The 14887-nt window shown below is 53.8% G+C and overlaps 1 protein-coding gene across 2 annotated transcripts; it reads left to right on the top strand.

Annotated features, from left to right (window-relative positions):
* Window positions 1-72: 72 nt before the first annotated feature.
* ADAT1 (adenosine deaminase tRNA specific 1) lies at window positions 73-14485 on the top strand. 2 transcript variants are annotated; one of them, XM_063141213.1, is made up of 9 exons: window positions 73-177; window positions 2074-2142; window positions 2292-2346; window positions 2940-3070; window positions 5136-5649; window positions 6752-6897; window positions 8450-8549; window positions 10506-10592; window positions 12188-14485. In XM_063141213.1, exons 1-9 carry the CDS (start codon window positions 153-155, stop codon window positions 12318-12320), a joined length of 1260 nt encoding a protein of 419 aa, XP_062997283.1. In that variant the 5' UTR covers window positions 73-152; the 3' UTR covers window positions 12321-14485. The 2 variants fall into 2 exon arrangements, with proteins under 2 accessions (XP_062997283.1, XP_062997284.1); XM_063141214.1 differs by lacking the exon at window positions 73-177 and adding an exon at window positions 929-985.
* The last annotated feature ends 402 nt before the right edge of the window (window positions 14486-14887 follow it).

Here is a 14887-nt window from a genome sequence, read left to right as displayed (position 1 = left end):
TAGGAGCTTGTCCTTGATGATGGCTGGAAGGCTCCCCTGCCCCTTTCATGTGCAAACAGTGGCTCTTTGCTGGCAGAGAGCGGAGCCGATGTTTCCCCTTCCCTCAGGTCCTGCTGTGGCCCATCTAGCACAAGGTATCATCACAACTTTGCATGGCTGCAAAGACAGCACAAAGAGGTAATTTAAGGATTGGGAACTTGCTCGATGCAAAGATGTTAACCAAGCCCGGCACATCTTAATCTGACTTAACGCAACACTTGTAACACCATTAGTGAAACAGCACCATTTAGCTGCCTGTGGGTCACTAACCATCAGTTTTCACCAGCGATAAGCGTAGCCTGCAGTAGAAGCTGCCAGGGCCACTGTGGCTGTGGCTTGTCCCCTGCCAGTCAAGGGAAGGCCGGCCAAAGGGTTGCGCCAGGCTCTCAGGAGTTGCTGGTGCTGCAGCCAGAGGTAGCTCTGAGCCCAGTGTGGCCTGCAGCCGGCCACACTAGCTGCTGCCTGGAGGGCTCCTGTGGCTCGCCCAAAGAGGGCAAAGCCCTCGCGGTGGCCATGGGCAGCCTGGCTCTACCTCCTCACTACGGGAGGGTGGAGGGGCAGCTGCTCCAGGGAAGAACCTGGGCCTGGCCGGCAGGATTCCTCAAGTGCAGGTGGCTCTTGCCACCGCCCCCCTTTCCAGGGAAAGCCCGCTCTACTTGGGACGGGAGTGATGCGCCTCCGTGGCGCTCCGCCTTGCGTCCACACGGGGGCGCTGAGCGCGCCGCATCCCCTGTCACGGACCGCGCGGGCAGCGCCCCGCCCGCAGAGGATGTCCGAGGAAGGCTATGGTGGCGTCCGCGTGAAGGGGAGAGCCGCTCTGCCCCGTGCAAACTCTTTGGTTCCTGCGCTGCCTCGGCGGCCGCCCCGTCACTCCATCGGGAGCCGGAAGTGTCGGGGCGGTGTCGGCGGCGTCGCGGACCACGAGCCCCGGCCTCCCCCCCTCCGAGTAGGCCCGGCGCCCCGGGAGGCGCCCTGGGGGACACGGCCGGCCTGCCGCTCGCCTGCCCGCCCTCGGCCGCCGCCTGGTCCGCCGTGGCGCGGTGCGGAGGGCCCGAGGCGGTGGCCGAGGCGTGCTACGCGCACTACGAGCGGCAGCTGCCCAAGCGAGGCAAGCCGTCTGCGGGGCGCGAGTGGACGCTGCTGGCGGCGGTGCTCAAGGCGGAGGCGGGCCAGCGGCAGGGCGCGGGTGAGGGCCGGGAGGGGGCGGCCCCCCGTGGGGCGGGAGCCGCGCGGCCAGGGCGGAGGGGCTCCTGGGCTCCTCCTAGGCCAGCCTTCCCCAACCTGGCGCCCTCCAGGTGTTTTGGAGTTTAGCATATAGGATGAGCCCGGAGGCTGGGGCAGACCCAGGGTCCATCTAGTCCAGCACGATGTTCACACAGGCGCCGACCGGCCCTCGGCCAGCGACCAACAAAGCAGGACATGGTGCAACAGCGCCCTCCCACCCATGTTCCCCAGCAACTACTGGTGCACACGGGCTTGCTGCCTCGAATACTGGAGGTAGCACACGACCATCAGGGCTGGTAGCCGTGGATAGCCTTTGCATTGATAGTTGCACTCCCATCTGCCTCAGGCAACACTGCCAGTGGTCAGGAATGCTGGGCTCTGTAGTCCAAAACACCTGGAGGGTACTAGGTTGGGAAGGGTTGTTCTAGGATAGAGAGGGGGGTGTTGGGGGGATGAGGTTATTATTATTAATAATATTTATATAGCAACATCAATTTTCATGGTGCTGTACAGAACAAAATAAAACAATACAAAACACCTTGCCATATGGCTTGCATTCTAAAATCACAGTAACAAACAAACAGGGAGGGGATGGGCCAACCAGCATGGGGGAGAATAAAACAAATAATGAAAACTAGTAATGCTTCCCCTCCTTCCCTCCCTCCCTGGGGAAGCGCCTCGGTTTCTCTCCTTAGGCCGTCACTGGTGGTGGTCCTGGGTCTGTACAGGGGAACCCTACCCAAGCCCTCATCTTTCCCACCTGCAGCCTCGAGCATGGATCTCCCTTTCCCAGCTGTTTTTCCCCACTAGGAACAAAGGAGATTGTTGCCATGGGAACTGGGACGAAATGCCTTGGGCAGTCTGGAATGAGGAAGACCGGTAAGCGTGGTTCCTAACCTGCCTGGGTCCACTCGCCTGGGTCCAGATTGTCAAAGCACAGCTGAGCAGCCCCCTCCCGTCCTCACCATCCACTCGGCTTCCCTCAAGTTGGGGTCCCTTTGCTGAATTTGGTGCTGATGCTTTTGCAGGGGACATCCTCAACGACAGCCACGCGGAAGTAGTGGCCAAGAGGAGCTTCCAGAGGTGAGTGAGGGGCACAAAGGAGGACTTGGGGGGGGAACGCTCTGCTGGGCTTTAGAATGAACCGATGCCCAGGAACTGACAGTCTGTGGGGAGGTGTTGGGGGGGGGGGCTTCATTGTCATCTCTGCTCTCCTGGAAGCGAGCCCGGCTCTGAGGGTTCCCTTTGGGTGCAAGTCTGCCACTGCTACTTTATGTTCTGTCTCTGACAAAATAGTGGGGCTGCTTAAATCTTATTGGCAGTCCGAGAGCTGTGTAAAGTGTAGCATTGTGCATCTGCTTTGGTTGCAATCCAGAAGTGGTTTTGGCAGGCGCGCGGGTGCCTTTTCCTCTCGTGGCAGTGGTTTGTCCTGCTTTTAAGGCCTTTCTATCTTGCCGTAATCCTGGGCAAGCTGCTGGCACTGCCAGAAGCCCTCCTGCCAGCCATGACTCTGGTCTCAATCCTCTCCTGGAAGGTGAGATTGCTTTCTGCCCCCTGGCAGACATTGCTGACTGGGTTGGTTTTTCCCAGGGTGTGAAGGCACCACCCAGAGATCCCTTGAGGTTCAAGTGGCCACAGGGAGAGGTGCTGGTGCTGAGCTGTCTCTTGCCCATTAGGTACCTCCTTCACCAACTGTGGCTAGCAGCTGTCTACCGGGAGCCCAGCATCTTCCTCCCAGGGACGGAGGAAGGGAAGTGGGTTCTGAAAGCAGGCGTCAGCTTCATTTTTTTCTCCAGCCACACGCCTTGTGAGTATGTCAGAGCAGTCTTTTGGCCCTGTGTGTGTGTGTGTGTGTGTGTGTGTATGTGTGCGTAGAATCGCCTTCCTCGCATCTGTGGGGTGGTCTGGCCTGGCTCTGTTGCAGTTGCGTAGGTGGGGCTGGGGAGTTCCTTCACGGGTGAGTGGAGGGTTAAAGATGATCAGGGGACTAGAAACTTAAGTCCTGCGAGGGAAGATTGGAGGAGCTGGGTCTGTTTAACCTTGAGGGGGGACCTGAGAGCACTCTCCAAGTACCTCAAAGCTTTGTCACACAGAAGAGGGGGACCACCAGTTCGCTGTCATCCAAGACCGTAGGACACGAAATAACGGGCTTCAGTTAGAGGAAGGCCGATTTTGCTTGATCGTCAGGAAAAAACGTCCTCGTGGTCAGAGTAGTCAGAAAATGACGCCAACTGCCTTGGCAGGTGGTGGTCCCCAAGCAGAGACCGGAGACCATCTGCGTTAAACGGGAATGCTGCACTGAGCAGGGTTTTGGACTCAATGGCCCTTCCAGCTCTTCGGGTTCTATGGAGGGGCTGGCTTCCGAATGGGCCACCAGGTTCCAGAGCCACTGTGGGTCCTTTTATTTATTTTTATTTATTTATTACATTTTTATACCGCCCAATAGCCGAAGCTCTCTGGGCGGTTCACAAAAATCAAAACCATCACAAAACAACCAACAAGTTAAAAATACAAATACAAAATACAATATAAAAAGCACAACCAGAATAAAACCACGCAGCAAAATTGATATAAGGTTAAAATACAGAGTTAAAACAGTATAATTTAAATTTAAGTTAAAATTAAGTGTTAAAATACTGAGTGAATAAAAAGGTCTTCAGCTGGCGACGAAAGGAGTACAGTGCAGGCGCCAGGCGGACCTCTCTGGGGAGCTCGTTCCACAACCGGGGTGCCACAGCGGAGAAAGCCCTCCTCCTAGTAGCCACCTGCCTCACTTCCTTTGGCAGGGGCTCACGGAGAAGGGCCCCTGTAGATGATCTTAAGGTCCGGGTAGGTACATATGGGAGGAGGCGTTCCTTCAAATAACCTGGCCCCAAACCATTTAGGGCTTTAAATGTCAATACCAGCACTTTGAATCGGGCCCGGACCTGGACTGGCAGCCAATTCCTGGCCTTGGATTGGGGAGGCCATGGAATTCCTTTGGTGGATAACCTTGGGCCCATCTCTTTCTCTCTCCGCAGGGTTGGCTGGAGAGTACAGTGGGGCAGGGTTGAGGGATGGTGGTCACTCCTTTGAGGGAAGGTCTGACTAGATGGAAATGTGAGAACGTCATATATGTCTTTGTGTAATGATTTACCAGTGTTTATTAGTGTTTATGTGTGTTGTTTTACTGCTGTAGTTTTAGAGTCTTTGAAACGTGTGGTTTCTTCTGATTACTGTGGATTCTTTTGAGTACTGAATGCTATAATGTTTAAGAGTGTATTGCCTGGATGAGGGTCCCCTCCCTATACTTTTCTGTGCCTCAATATCCCCAGCTGTGAGTATGAAGCCTGGATGAAACGTTCTAAGGGACCAAGTGCAGGTTGGAGGCCCTGATTTGGCTGTTGGCTTCTGTTTTGGACGGAGCTGCTGGGGGTGATAGTACATCTGTCCGAACTCCGCTGCATCTCAGATCTCTCTGACTGCTGAGAGGTTCCTGGTGGCCACAGGGGCTGCCTGCGAATGAGGACCTTGAGGTGGCTGTGCGGATGTGTTCCACACACGTGTCCTAGAGAAACTTTGGAGATCTGTGGCTCCTACATGACTGAGTGAAGCTGACTGCTGCACAGTCATGGTCTCTGGGGGAGATGTTTGAAGTCCCCCTGGCGCTCAGCTAAGGCAAAACAGGAGGTGCATGCTCCCCCCACCCTCCGGAGATGCTGGCAGACCCAGGCACTACCCGAGGGCCAGTGTTACCCTCACAGGAAGCATACTTGGGCCTGCCCCCTTGAAGGCATGGGTGCTTGGCCCTGGGAGAATCTTCTCCCACTGGGGCAGGAGAGCGAGAGTGCCTTCTTCCCTCCCTCTGTCCTGAGGCCCCTCCCTTTCTCCAGGTGGAGATGCATCCATAATTCCAGTGACGGAAGTGGAGGACCAGCCCTGTGAGCCACTCCACCCGTTCAAGGGCCCCAGTAGGGGTAACGGGGACTGCGTGACACGGGCAACTAAAAGGGCCCCCGAAGAGACTGCGGCACCCTCCTTTCCCAAGAGACCCAAAGAGGAGGCCAGCAATTCAGCGCGGGTTGTGGAGCTTTCTGCTTGTGACCACCCAGGAGCCAAAGTGGTGGATGTCCATAGGACGGGGGCCAAGTGTGTCCCAGGGCAGACGGGTGACTCCTGGCAGTCAGGCAGTGAGTATCACACCGTGGGACTTCTGCGGATCAAGCCTGGCCGTGGGGCCCAGACAGCCTCCATGTCTTGCAGTGATAAGCTGGCGCGCTGGAACGTGCTTGGCTGCCAAGGGGCCCTGCTGATGCATTTCCTGCAGCAGCCCATCTACCTGTCGGCCATGGTGGTGGGCCAGTGCCCCTACAGCCAAGAGGCCATGCACAGGGCCATTGTCGCAAGGTGAGTGAACTGCAGGTGTGTGTGTGTGGGGGGGGGGGCACTCGTGGCCCCTCGAGCTGTGTCTGCTGACCCTGGCTAGCCCAGTGCCCATATAGGGCTAGAGGCTGATAACAGCCTCCATTTGGGCGCAGGGAGGGATGACCTGGAAGCAGATGCTTTCTTGGGATCATGGAAGCTGCTCGGGGTGCAACTGTGGAAGTGCAGCTGGCAGGAGACGCCTTGTGCAGGGCAGCCCTGGGTCAATCAGCTCCCTTGTGTGGAGTGGAGGTGGGTGGGCAGAGCGGCTCTTGGGGCTTTGCAGGGCTTCCCATCTCCAGAAATGGATCCACAGGGAACACCTGCGGACCATTTTTCTTTGCTGCAGCAGTTCCGGCTAACCACCTCCGCCCACTCCCCGGCACAATGTATGAAGAGGGACTGTCTCGGGCAAGGCTGCAGGGAAGGAGGGGGCTTGGCTCGGAGAGACTGCCCCACCACTCAGGCTGGCCTCCCTGGCCCAGCTCCTGCTCCTTCCTCACTCTTCCTGGATGAAGTGCAACAGAGGCCATAGCTAGACCCAAGGTTGATCCCTGGATCATCCAGGGGTCAAACCTGTTCATCTAGGTGACACACAGGGGATCCAGTGCTCAGGCAGGGGCGGACCCTGGAGGATCCCAGGAGAAACCTTCGGTCTAGCTGTGGCCCAGGTCTCCGTTCTCACCCAAGAAGCGTTGAATCCAGCGACTTCTATGCTACGCCGGTTAAACTTTTCGACGTGTCATGATGGTGGGGAGAATATTGCTCAGCCACCTTTTGGCTCCTGAGATTTCCTCAGGAATTTCCTCACTGCCCTCATGCCTCTGTTTCCAGCCTTCAGGACTAGAAACTTCCTTTTAAAAACAATAAAACAAATGAGAGCAATCGTCTCGGGGCACTCCTTTGTGCCCCCGTTCCACTTGCCTAGTGGCTCTGCCTTCATCAGAAGGGTGGGATGGTTTAGTCCCAGTGGATCAGTCCACTGCAGAGACACCTGGGGAGTGGCAAAACCACGGTTGTTTCTGTATTCCAAGCAGATGACCTTACAGAATTGCTGAAGGAAGGTTGTGCTCCCCCTTCTCCACAGGTGTCGGCCCATCGTGTGTTTGCCGGATGGATTCCGGGTTCAGGAGCTGGAGATCCTGCCGTCCCGGCTGTGCTTCCTCCACAGCCGCAAAGTGGTGCAAGACGGCTGTGCTCCGGGCCAGGGGAAGGTGGTTCCGAGCGGCGCAGGTGAGTGCCCTCATGGCTGCTTGCGGGGAGCAGCCCCGGGCAGTGGGAGGGGGCTGCCCTTCCTCGAGCCCAGGGCTGGGGCCGTTGCTGTGCCAAGGGTGACGTTTGTGCTTTTTGGAAACTGCACCGACGCCACCCTGCCTTCGGACCGATTCCCACGTTGATTGCTTGTCATCTCAAATCAACCTCCACGGCCCAAGTGAGAAGGCGGAGCAAGAGGCCTTCTGGGTCCCAGTGCTGTTTGTGCAGATGATGGGTAGACAGGGAGGATTCGTGAGAGACAGCCAGAGGCATTGCTGACCCAACAGTGCTTTGGCAGAAGGAGCAGGTTTCCTGCAGGGGATGGAGGACCTCCTTGGATGAGTTGCCCTGAAAGGCAGAAACAGTTGGCCCGCTAGGCTAGAACTGCAGGCGTGTGGGTCTAGGCCAAATCCTGAGATCCCAACCCAAGCAGCATCTTTATTCCTGAGGAGATTTGGTCAGGACGAGCCGAGGAGAACACAGCTCTCATGTGTGATGGGCTCTTGGCCGGAGAATTCAGCCTGGGTTTCTCTGGAGGTTCCCCATGCACAGGTCTGTCCGTGACCGGGAGGTCCAGCCCAGGAGGGCAGTGAGGAGGTAAGGGGCTTCTGCCCACCTGCCTGGGGGGAACTCCCCACTCAAAGCTGCCAGGCTAGGCTATTGAGTCTGTTGCCTAAGTCTAGGGCAGAAGGGGCAACAGGCGGGGGCTTTTTGTATCCCCTAGTCTGGAGGTGCTCGTCTACATCTGCCTCCTCAATGGCAGCCCTGTCAATTGCATCTGTTTCAGGGATGCCAGCAGTGAGGGGTGAAAAGGCATGTTGGGACTTCCTATCACACGTTCCTTTCCTGCGGGGGAAGGAGGGTCTCTTCCCCTCCCTCGGGTGAGCACTTCTCACGGCTGGGTAAGGGTCAGGAGTTTGTTTGTTTGACAGGTAGCATTTGCTCTGCCTTCCATGTTCTTCCTCTGTTACTGTTCGTAAGTCATAACTTTTCGTCCCAACCCATCCAAAGATCTCCTCCATCCACTGCAGGAAATGACCGTATCACAAGCCTGGACCTTCCTTTTGGCTGCACCAGTCAAATCTTTGAAATGCGTTATCTCTAGAGAAGCACCAGTGAAAAGGGCAATGAACAGAATAACAGCAGCAGCCAAGAGGAGGAGTTTGCAGGGAAGATGGCAAAGGCAGGACGAGGGGAGGCGAGGGGCGAATGTGTGCAGTGGCAGCCGCAGGCAGGGTGGTGGGTTCTGCATGGGTGGTTTTCAAGGCAGTGTCAGGAGTTGTCCCATGGAGGTGCTTAGAGAAGGGGATGCCAGCATCAGAGGCAGCCAGGGAGAACAACGGGCGAAGCAGGAGGTCCACACCTGGCCAAGGCATAGGAGTAAAGGTGGGCTGGGCTGGGCTGGGCTGGGCTGGGCTGCCTGTGGAAACTTGACTCCCCTGCGGGGGCTGGCCATGCTAGGGCCTTCAAGACAGGCAGCGCCCAGGTGTCCTTCCCTGTGCAGCAATGCCTCCCTTGTCCTGTTCCCCAGCTATCAGCTGGAGTGCTGTTCCGGAGCATCCTCTCGATGTCACCTCGCAGGGCTTCAAGCAGGGGACCACCAAGAAAGGGATTGGAAGCCTGGCGTCCAGGTGCGTGCATGCAGGGTGTGTTGGCGGGAGCGCTTTCTGGGCCCTGTTGCGCTTTGGTCTGGTGCGTGTGTGTGTGTGAGAGAGAGAGAGAGAAACAGGCAGACACGCATAGACTCTTTGGGGCAATCTGTGTGTGTCCAAGCCAGTGTTTAATTTCAGAGAAGAGGTCAGTCACAACCCATGACAGCCAGACCCACTCCCTCTTATCCCTTTTTTAAGAAATGGCTTTGTGATGGATGTTTCCTTATCTGTCCCCTGCAGAGGATTATTTGAGGTAGTTATACATGCTAGCATTGAATTTGATCATTATAAAGCTAGAACTCCTTGGAAACCGCCATTGGGAGTATACTTCTGGGGCTCAAAGGTCAGTGAAGTAACCCAAATTGTAACTGTTTGAAAGGCTTCCCCAGCTACTGTGAGAAAAGCTCCAAGGCTTGATTTCCTCACTGAAGGATTCCCTGTGAGGTCTCTTTCCCCACCCCATGAATGGGAAAATGTTAGCTAGGCCACTGCTGCATCAAATCTTCATGGTAGCTGACAAGCAGAGGAATTTACAATGCCACCAGCACTTAAAAAGCAAAAAACCCAACCCTAACATTTTGTAAAAAAATATCCTGGGAACTTGTATAAAATCCTGAAATAGATGGCATGAATTAGACTAGGTAAAGCCAGAATCAGCGAGTGCATTCTCAGCAGCAGAAGCAGCCTTTTGGACGGACGCAGGCCTGATGGTTTTGGCTATCCCAGTTATGCTTGCAGACCTTTGCCTGAGCAGGGCCAGGATGCTGCTTCGCCAGGTTTTTACTTCCCCTGCTGCAGGGCTGCCTGGTGACCAGAGATGCCACTGGGCAGCAGATCATCACCTGGCCTTGCTGAGAGTCTCTGGCCTGGCTGGGCAGCGCTTGAGGTGTTCTTTCTGCAGCCCAACAGCTGCTCGGACAATAGGACTTTGTGTGCTGACTGGGGTGCTTTAAGGAAAGGCTGGAGGAGGAGCGCCTGCACAGGTGAAGGCCGTGGCTCTGCGGCAGATGCCTTTACAGCGCCCCTGGAGTAAACAAAGGCCCTCTGTGGAGCAACCGGTGGGCTGCTTTCAGAGAGAAACCTGATCTACGAGAATCCCTACTGGGAACGGTGAAACCATCATGAGACACGGGTGGTTAGCGAGGCAGTGAAGCTGGTGTTTTCCACGACCTTAGGAGCAGAACATCCCAAGCAGACCCCAAAGAGCTCCCTAGCTGTGTGCTTGCAAGTCAAAACCACTTTGCAGAATTGGCACACTCAAATGGCAAATAATCCTCAAGACTGCACAGAGCTAGGAATCTTGCCTGATGGGGCCTCCGTTAGAGCTGTGCTAAGATCACCCTGGAACAAAGCCTTGGGTATCACATGCAGCAGCAGCAGCAGCAAAAAGGGGCATGGGTTGTGGGAGAGAAGACAAAGCAGCCAGAATCCAGGTCTGCTCTGCTTCAGAAAGGCCACAGGGAGAGCACAAGGAGAGCCATATTGCTGTCTGACTGAGAGCTTTCCGTATCCCTCAGCCTGGCCTCTCAGCACTTGCTTTTGTGCTGGGCTTCAGCACTTAGGCACGGGGAAGGGAGGGGCGTTGACTGGTGAGAGGCCCAGTTGAGATGGATAAAATCAAGCCTTACAGCAAACTTGTTTGCCACCCTCAGCTGAAATGGATGGACACCAAAGGAAATGCGCCTTACAGTGGGTGGACACTGAAGGCTGGGATGGCAACTAGAAAGGGGATTCTAACTAAACCATAGGAAGGGCTTTCTGGCCCTGGGACAGACTGCCTCACAAGGGTCTTGCAGGAAGCCCTCCTGGTGGCCTTTGGGGGCGGGAGCTTGTCAGAGCCTTGTCTCGGGTGGCCAGCGGGGTGCCGGGGGGGGGGCGCTTTGCCTGCTCTGCGACGAGCCTTCTGATCAGCTTGTGCTCTCCTGTGGCTGACAGGTCTCGGATCTGCAAGGTGGAACTCTTCCATGCATTCCTGAAGCTGGTGGCCAGCATTCCACTGGGGACTCTGCCAGAAACTCTGAGGTGAGCCATTTCCCGCTTTCTGTAATTGCTGTAGGTCACAGCAGAAGGGCCAGTCCCTCCATTTCCTGCTAAACAGGTGCTCTAAGCAGGGTGGTGGAAAGGGGGTCCGTGGCCTTGCCACTCTTCTAGTGTTGCCCTCCACACCCCCATCTTGGGCTTTTTCCCGTTTCAGCGTCTCTGTGTCCTGTGGTTTTGTCCTGGTGTGTCGCTCATCTGTCGCGCTTATTGCTCTGCTGTTTGTTTTGGGTGCATTATGCCTCCGTGTCTGCATGAGCACTTGCACGAGTGGGCTTCTGGCTGCTCCCGTTTTCAGCATTACGCCTTCCCTGTAGTCTGCTTTGCCTCACGCTCTGCTTCACCCGTCCGACTGTTCTCAGGCAGGATTTGTCTGGAGAAGCAGAGGGGCTGTGCCAGCAGGTCTTTGGGAAGGCCGGAGCTCAGGCATGGGAGGTTTGGGTCACTTGTCCCAATGGAACAACGCTGGCTTGTTGCCTAGCGTCCCCCCCCGCCCCGCTGGTTGGCTTTCTGTAGCTGTGCAATTTCCGGGGATTTCATTTGCGCCCATGGCCTCTTTCCTGTCTGTCTCTCCCCTAAGGCTTTCTATGGCTTTGCAATTTCTTTGGGATTTTGTTTGCTCTCGGCCTGTTTCCTGTCCATCTGAGAGGTAGAGACTGGCGAGTGGACAGCTGGTTCTGATTAGGAGTGGTCATACTTTCCTGCATACTTGCTGAAGATGGTGGGCCTTGGGAGCCTTGTGATTCCCGAGGGCTGAGACCCACTTCCCTCCTTCCTGTCTGCATCCCCAGACCTGCTTCATATTGCTCCCCTCCCCTGTCTTACCTCGGTAGCTTACCTCTCCAGGGTAGACAAGGTTATTAGCAGAGTGGTGAAACCTGCCTTTTCTGCAGCAAACATGGCTGGGATGTGCCAGATCTTACATAATCCAGTCATGAGGCTGCTGCCTGGCACACACAGATAAGGACACCGGAAGAGTGGAGAGGAAGGCCGAGGCCCGAGTACCTTCTGTTGTGTTTTCTGGCAGAAGTTCTCACTGGCCATCTGTGAAAGGCTCAGGCCAAACAAAAGCTTTGCACGCACGAACAACGTTTACATCATAAAATTGCATAATCCAGTCATGAGGCTGCTCCCCGGCACACACAGGTAAGGACACCGGAAGAGCCCTGAGGCTGGATCAGACCAAGGGTCCACCTAGCCCAGCACTCTATTCACACAGTGGTCAGAGTGCTGGACTAGGAGGACCCTTGGTCTGATCCAGCCTCAGGGCTCTTCCGGTGTGTGGGCTCTTACCTGTGTGGGCCGGGCAGCAGTCTCATGACTGGATTATGCAATTTTTTTATGTAAACATTGTTCGTGCGTGCAAAGCTTTTGTTTGGCCTGAGCCTTTCACAGATGGCCAGTGAGAACTTCTGCCAGAAAGCTCTTTGCGGCCATCTCAAGGGCTCCGGGATGGTCCCGTCTTGTTTAGCCAGGCATAGGGAGGGGCGGCTGTTCAAGCCCTTCTTGCTTGCTAACGGGTGAGGGAAGCCGGAGGGGAAGAACCTGCCTCATTCTCAAGCTCCTTTGTTCCTCCTCAGAGATAAGAAACTGCAGACTTACTGGGACTACAAAGAAGCTGCTGTCCATTACCAAGAGGCCTGGCAGGAGCTGCGAAGCCAGGCATTTGGCTCCTGGCTAAGGAGCAGCCGTAGTTACCTGCACTTCACCTGAGAGAGGGGAGGGGCCACGTTAACGACGACTCCTGGCTCACAGGCAAGATCGCCTTGGCTAGGGGGGTGATGACTCTGGGCCCTGCTGTGACCCACAAGGCTGGATTCTTTCGGTTTTGGGAACTTCTCTGTAAAGTATGGAGGCCCATAGGAATCATGTGACTTTTCTAGAAGCTTCAGCTGTTGTGTGGTATAGAAATGAAACAACAAAAATAGTAAGTCTTGACAAAAGGGTAGACCAACCCTCCGAATTTGGTGGGAGTGGACAGCACGAGCAGATGCAGCTCTTGCTGGGTCTGGTGCTTTCTCCCAGCCTGCGTTGCAGAGCATGTGGACTGGCTGAGATCAGAACACAGCGCCCACAATCCCTCCGTATTTCATGATAGGGTCATGAAATGTCCCTGTTTACGTGAGTGTCTGAGTTGAGATGGTTGCTCGTCTGTGTTAACTTCAGACACAAAATATGGGGATGCATTTGCCTTATGTAAGGGCTCAACATAGTTTGTAATTCATGGTATTTGATAAATAATTTTAATGGTATACAAATGTCGAAGATCTAATTTAGTTTTTAAGTTTCTATCAGTATGTTTGGCTGCAGGACAGATTGAAGGTCACTAAATTGTTTGTCAGCTGCTTTATTCACAGTTAGGTATGTATGTTGTTGCAGTTTAACATTTGGAACAGTTGCATCTTGAGCTAAAATAACTGCTTCCAAATGGGTCAGTCGCCCTTGAAGAGACTAGAAACCTGGAACAAGAACATCTGACGGACTTGAGGAGCAAAGAAGTAGAGTTTGTTCATGATTCTACAACAGCCCATTTAGGAAGTTGCTCTACACTCTAGTCTAGGCTCCTTTTGAGATACACAAGAACACAAGATTATTAGAAGATCCTGCTGGATTGCACCAAAGGCCTATCCAGTCCAACCTGCTTTTCCATACAGCAGCCAACCAGATGCCTCTGGGAAGCCCACGAGATGAACGTGCGCCGGCAACAGCTGCACACCCATGATAGAAGGACATTCTTGAGAGAAACTTCATTGTGTTCTCACAATGGATGGAGAGCGTAATATAGTGGGAATAAATATCCAGGCAAGATTAGGGCAGAAGCATGGAGATGGATGACTGGAGTGCAAGGAAATGTAATGAAGTTAATCCTTTCCCAAGAGATTTTAATTTTACTACATTTACAGCTAATCCAATGGCTGCAGACAAGATTTTTAGGAATAAAAGAATTGGGCCAATCTGTGTCTATTCCAAAAAGATAATATTGAAAAGCTGTGCAATTGTTTTGCTGACAAAAGAAGGGAACGGAACCGGATTTTAGACAGTTACATTTTGGGTAAGAATAACAATCCCATCGATGTTCAAATCCTGATGCTGCTCTTTCAGATCAAGGGTGGCCCAGAGCAACCTCTTTTGAATGATTTTTAGCTCACATTTCTTTGGTATAATTGATGAGGATTGCCTTCTATGCTGGTGTATCTCTGCCACTGGAGATGGGGAGGGGCTGACTGTTACATCGCCCACTCATCAAAGGCTTTCATACAAGTAGCCTGTTTTACTTGCACCTACTAATATCACTTCCATGGGTGACTGGGACAACCATCCTTGTAAAGGAGCCTTGGGGAAGGTGGAAAAAAGGACACAAGGATCATAAATTGCCAGGTGCTCTTCGTTTGCAGAAAATGCCTGTAAAGCTGTATAATTGGTCTTGGTTGTCACGCTTGGCTGCCTCTGTTAATTATGAACGAGGTGGGTAAGAATAAATGATGCGTGCTACTGCTTGTGACGTTGTTATGGTGTGTGTGGTTGCAATTAAGCATGGAATTGGCCAAACCCGGCATCTGCCTGCTTTTTGGGTCTGGGGAGTTGTGCTTATTGGCAGCAGTGCAAGACAGTCATGCAGAGCAGCCCTTATCTGGACCATCAGAAGCAGGGCCTGGTGACGCAAGGACGTGGCAGAAAGGAAACCACCACAGGATAAGCCCCCAGCCAAAGAATCTGCTCCAAAGTTTGCTGTCCTCTAATGCATAAATATTGTGTATTCCTGAATGGCTTATACATTGTGTTTTAAACACTGTTTTGTATACATACTTGACACTATGGGAAATGGTTGCAGAGTAAAACCACATTTTTAATAAATTGAACACCTGGCTTGACAGCAATACATGTGTGGAGGATCTATTCAGATCTCACCTGGACTACTATGTCTAGTTTTGGGTACTGCAGTTTGAGAAGGAATACAAACAAACTGGAACATGTCCAGAAGACAGGGAGAGGTTTGAAGACCAACTGCTTTGAGGAAAAGCTGAATGAGTTGGGTATGTTTAGCCTGAAGAGGTGATAAAGCTTGTTTTCTCTTGATCCAGAGGGCAGGACCCCAAGGAACAGGTTCAAATGGCAATCAAGGGGATTCTAACTAAACATTAGGAAGAACGTCCTGACTTGAGTTCTTTGACAATGGGACAGACTGCCTCAGAAGAGGTGGTTTCCATTATAGGTTTCTAAAGGACTGGATTTCTTGCATCGGCAGAGGGCTGGACCACTGAGTTCCTTAACATTTAACC

Source organism: Elgaria multicarinata, chromosome 14 (genome assembly GCF_023053635.1).
Source record: "Elgaria multicarinata webbii isolate HBS135686 ecotype San Diego chromosome 14, rElgMul1.1.pri, whole genome shotgun sequence".
NCBI lineage: Eukaryota > Metazoa > Chordata > Lepidosauria > Squamata > Anguidae > Elgaria > Elgaria multicarinata.
The sequence above is the reverse complement of the archived record's forward strand: the minus strand, read 5'-3'. Positions and strand labels throughout refer to the sequence as shown.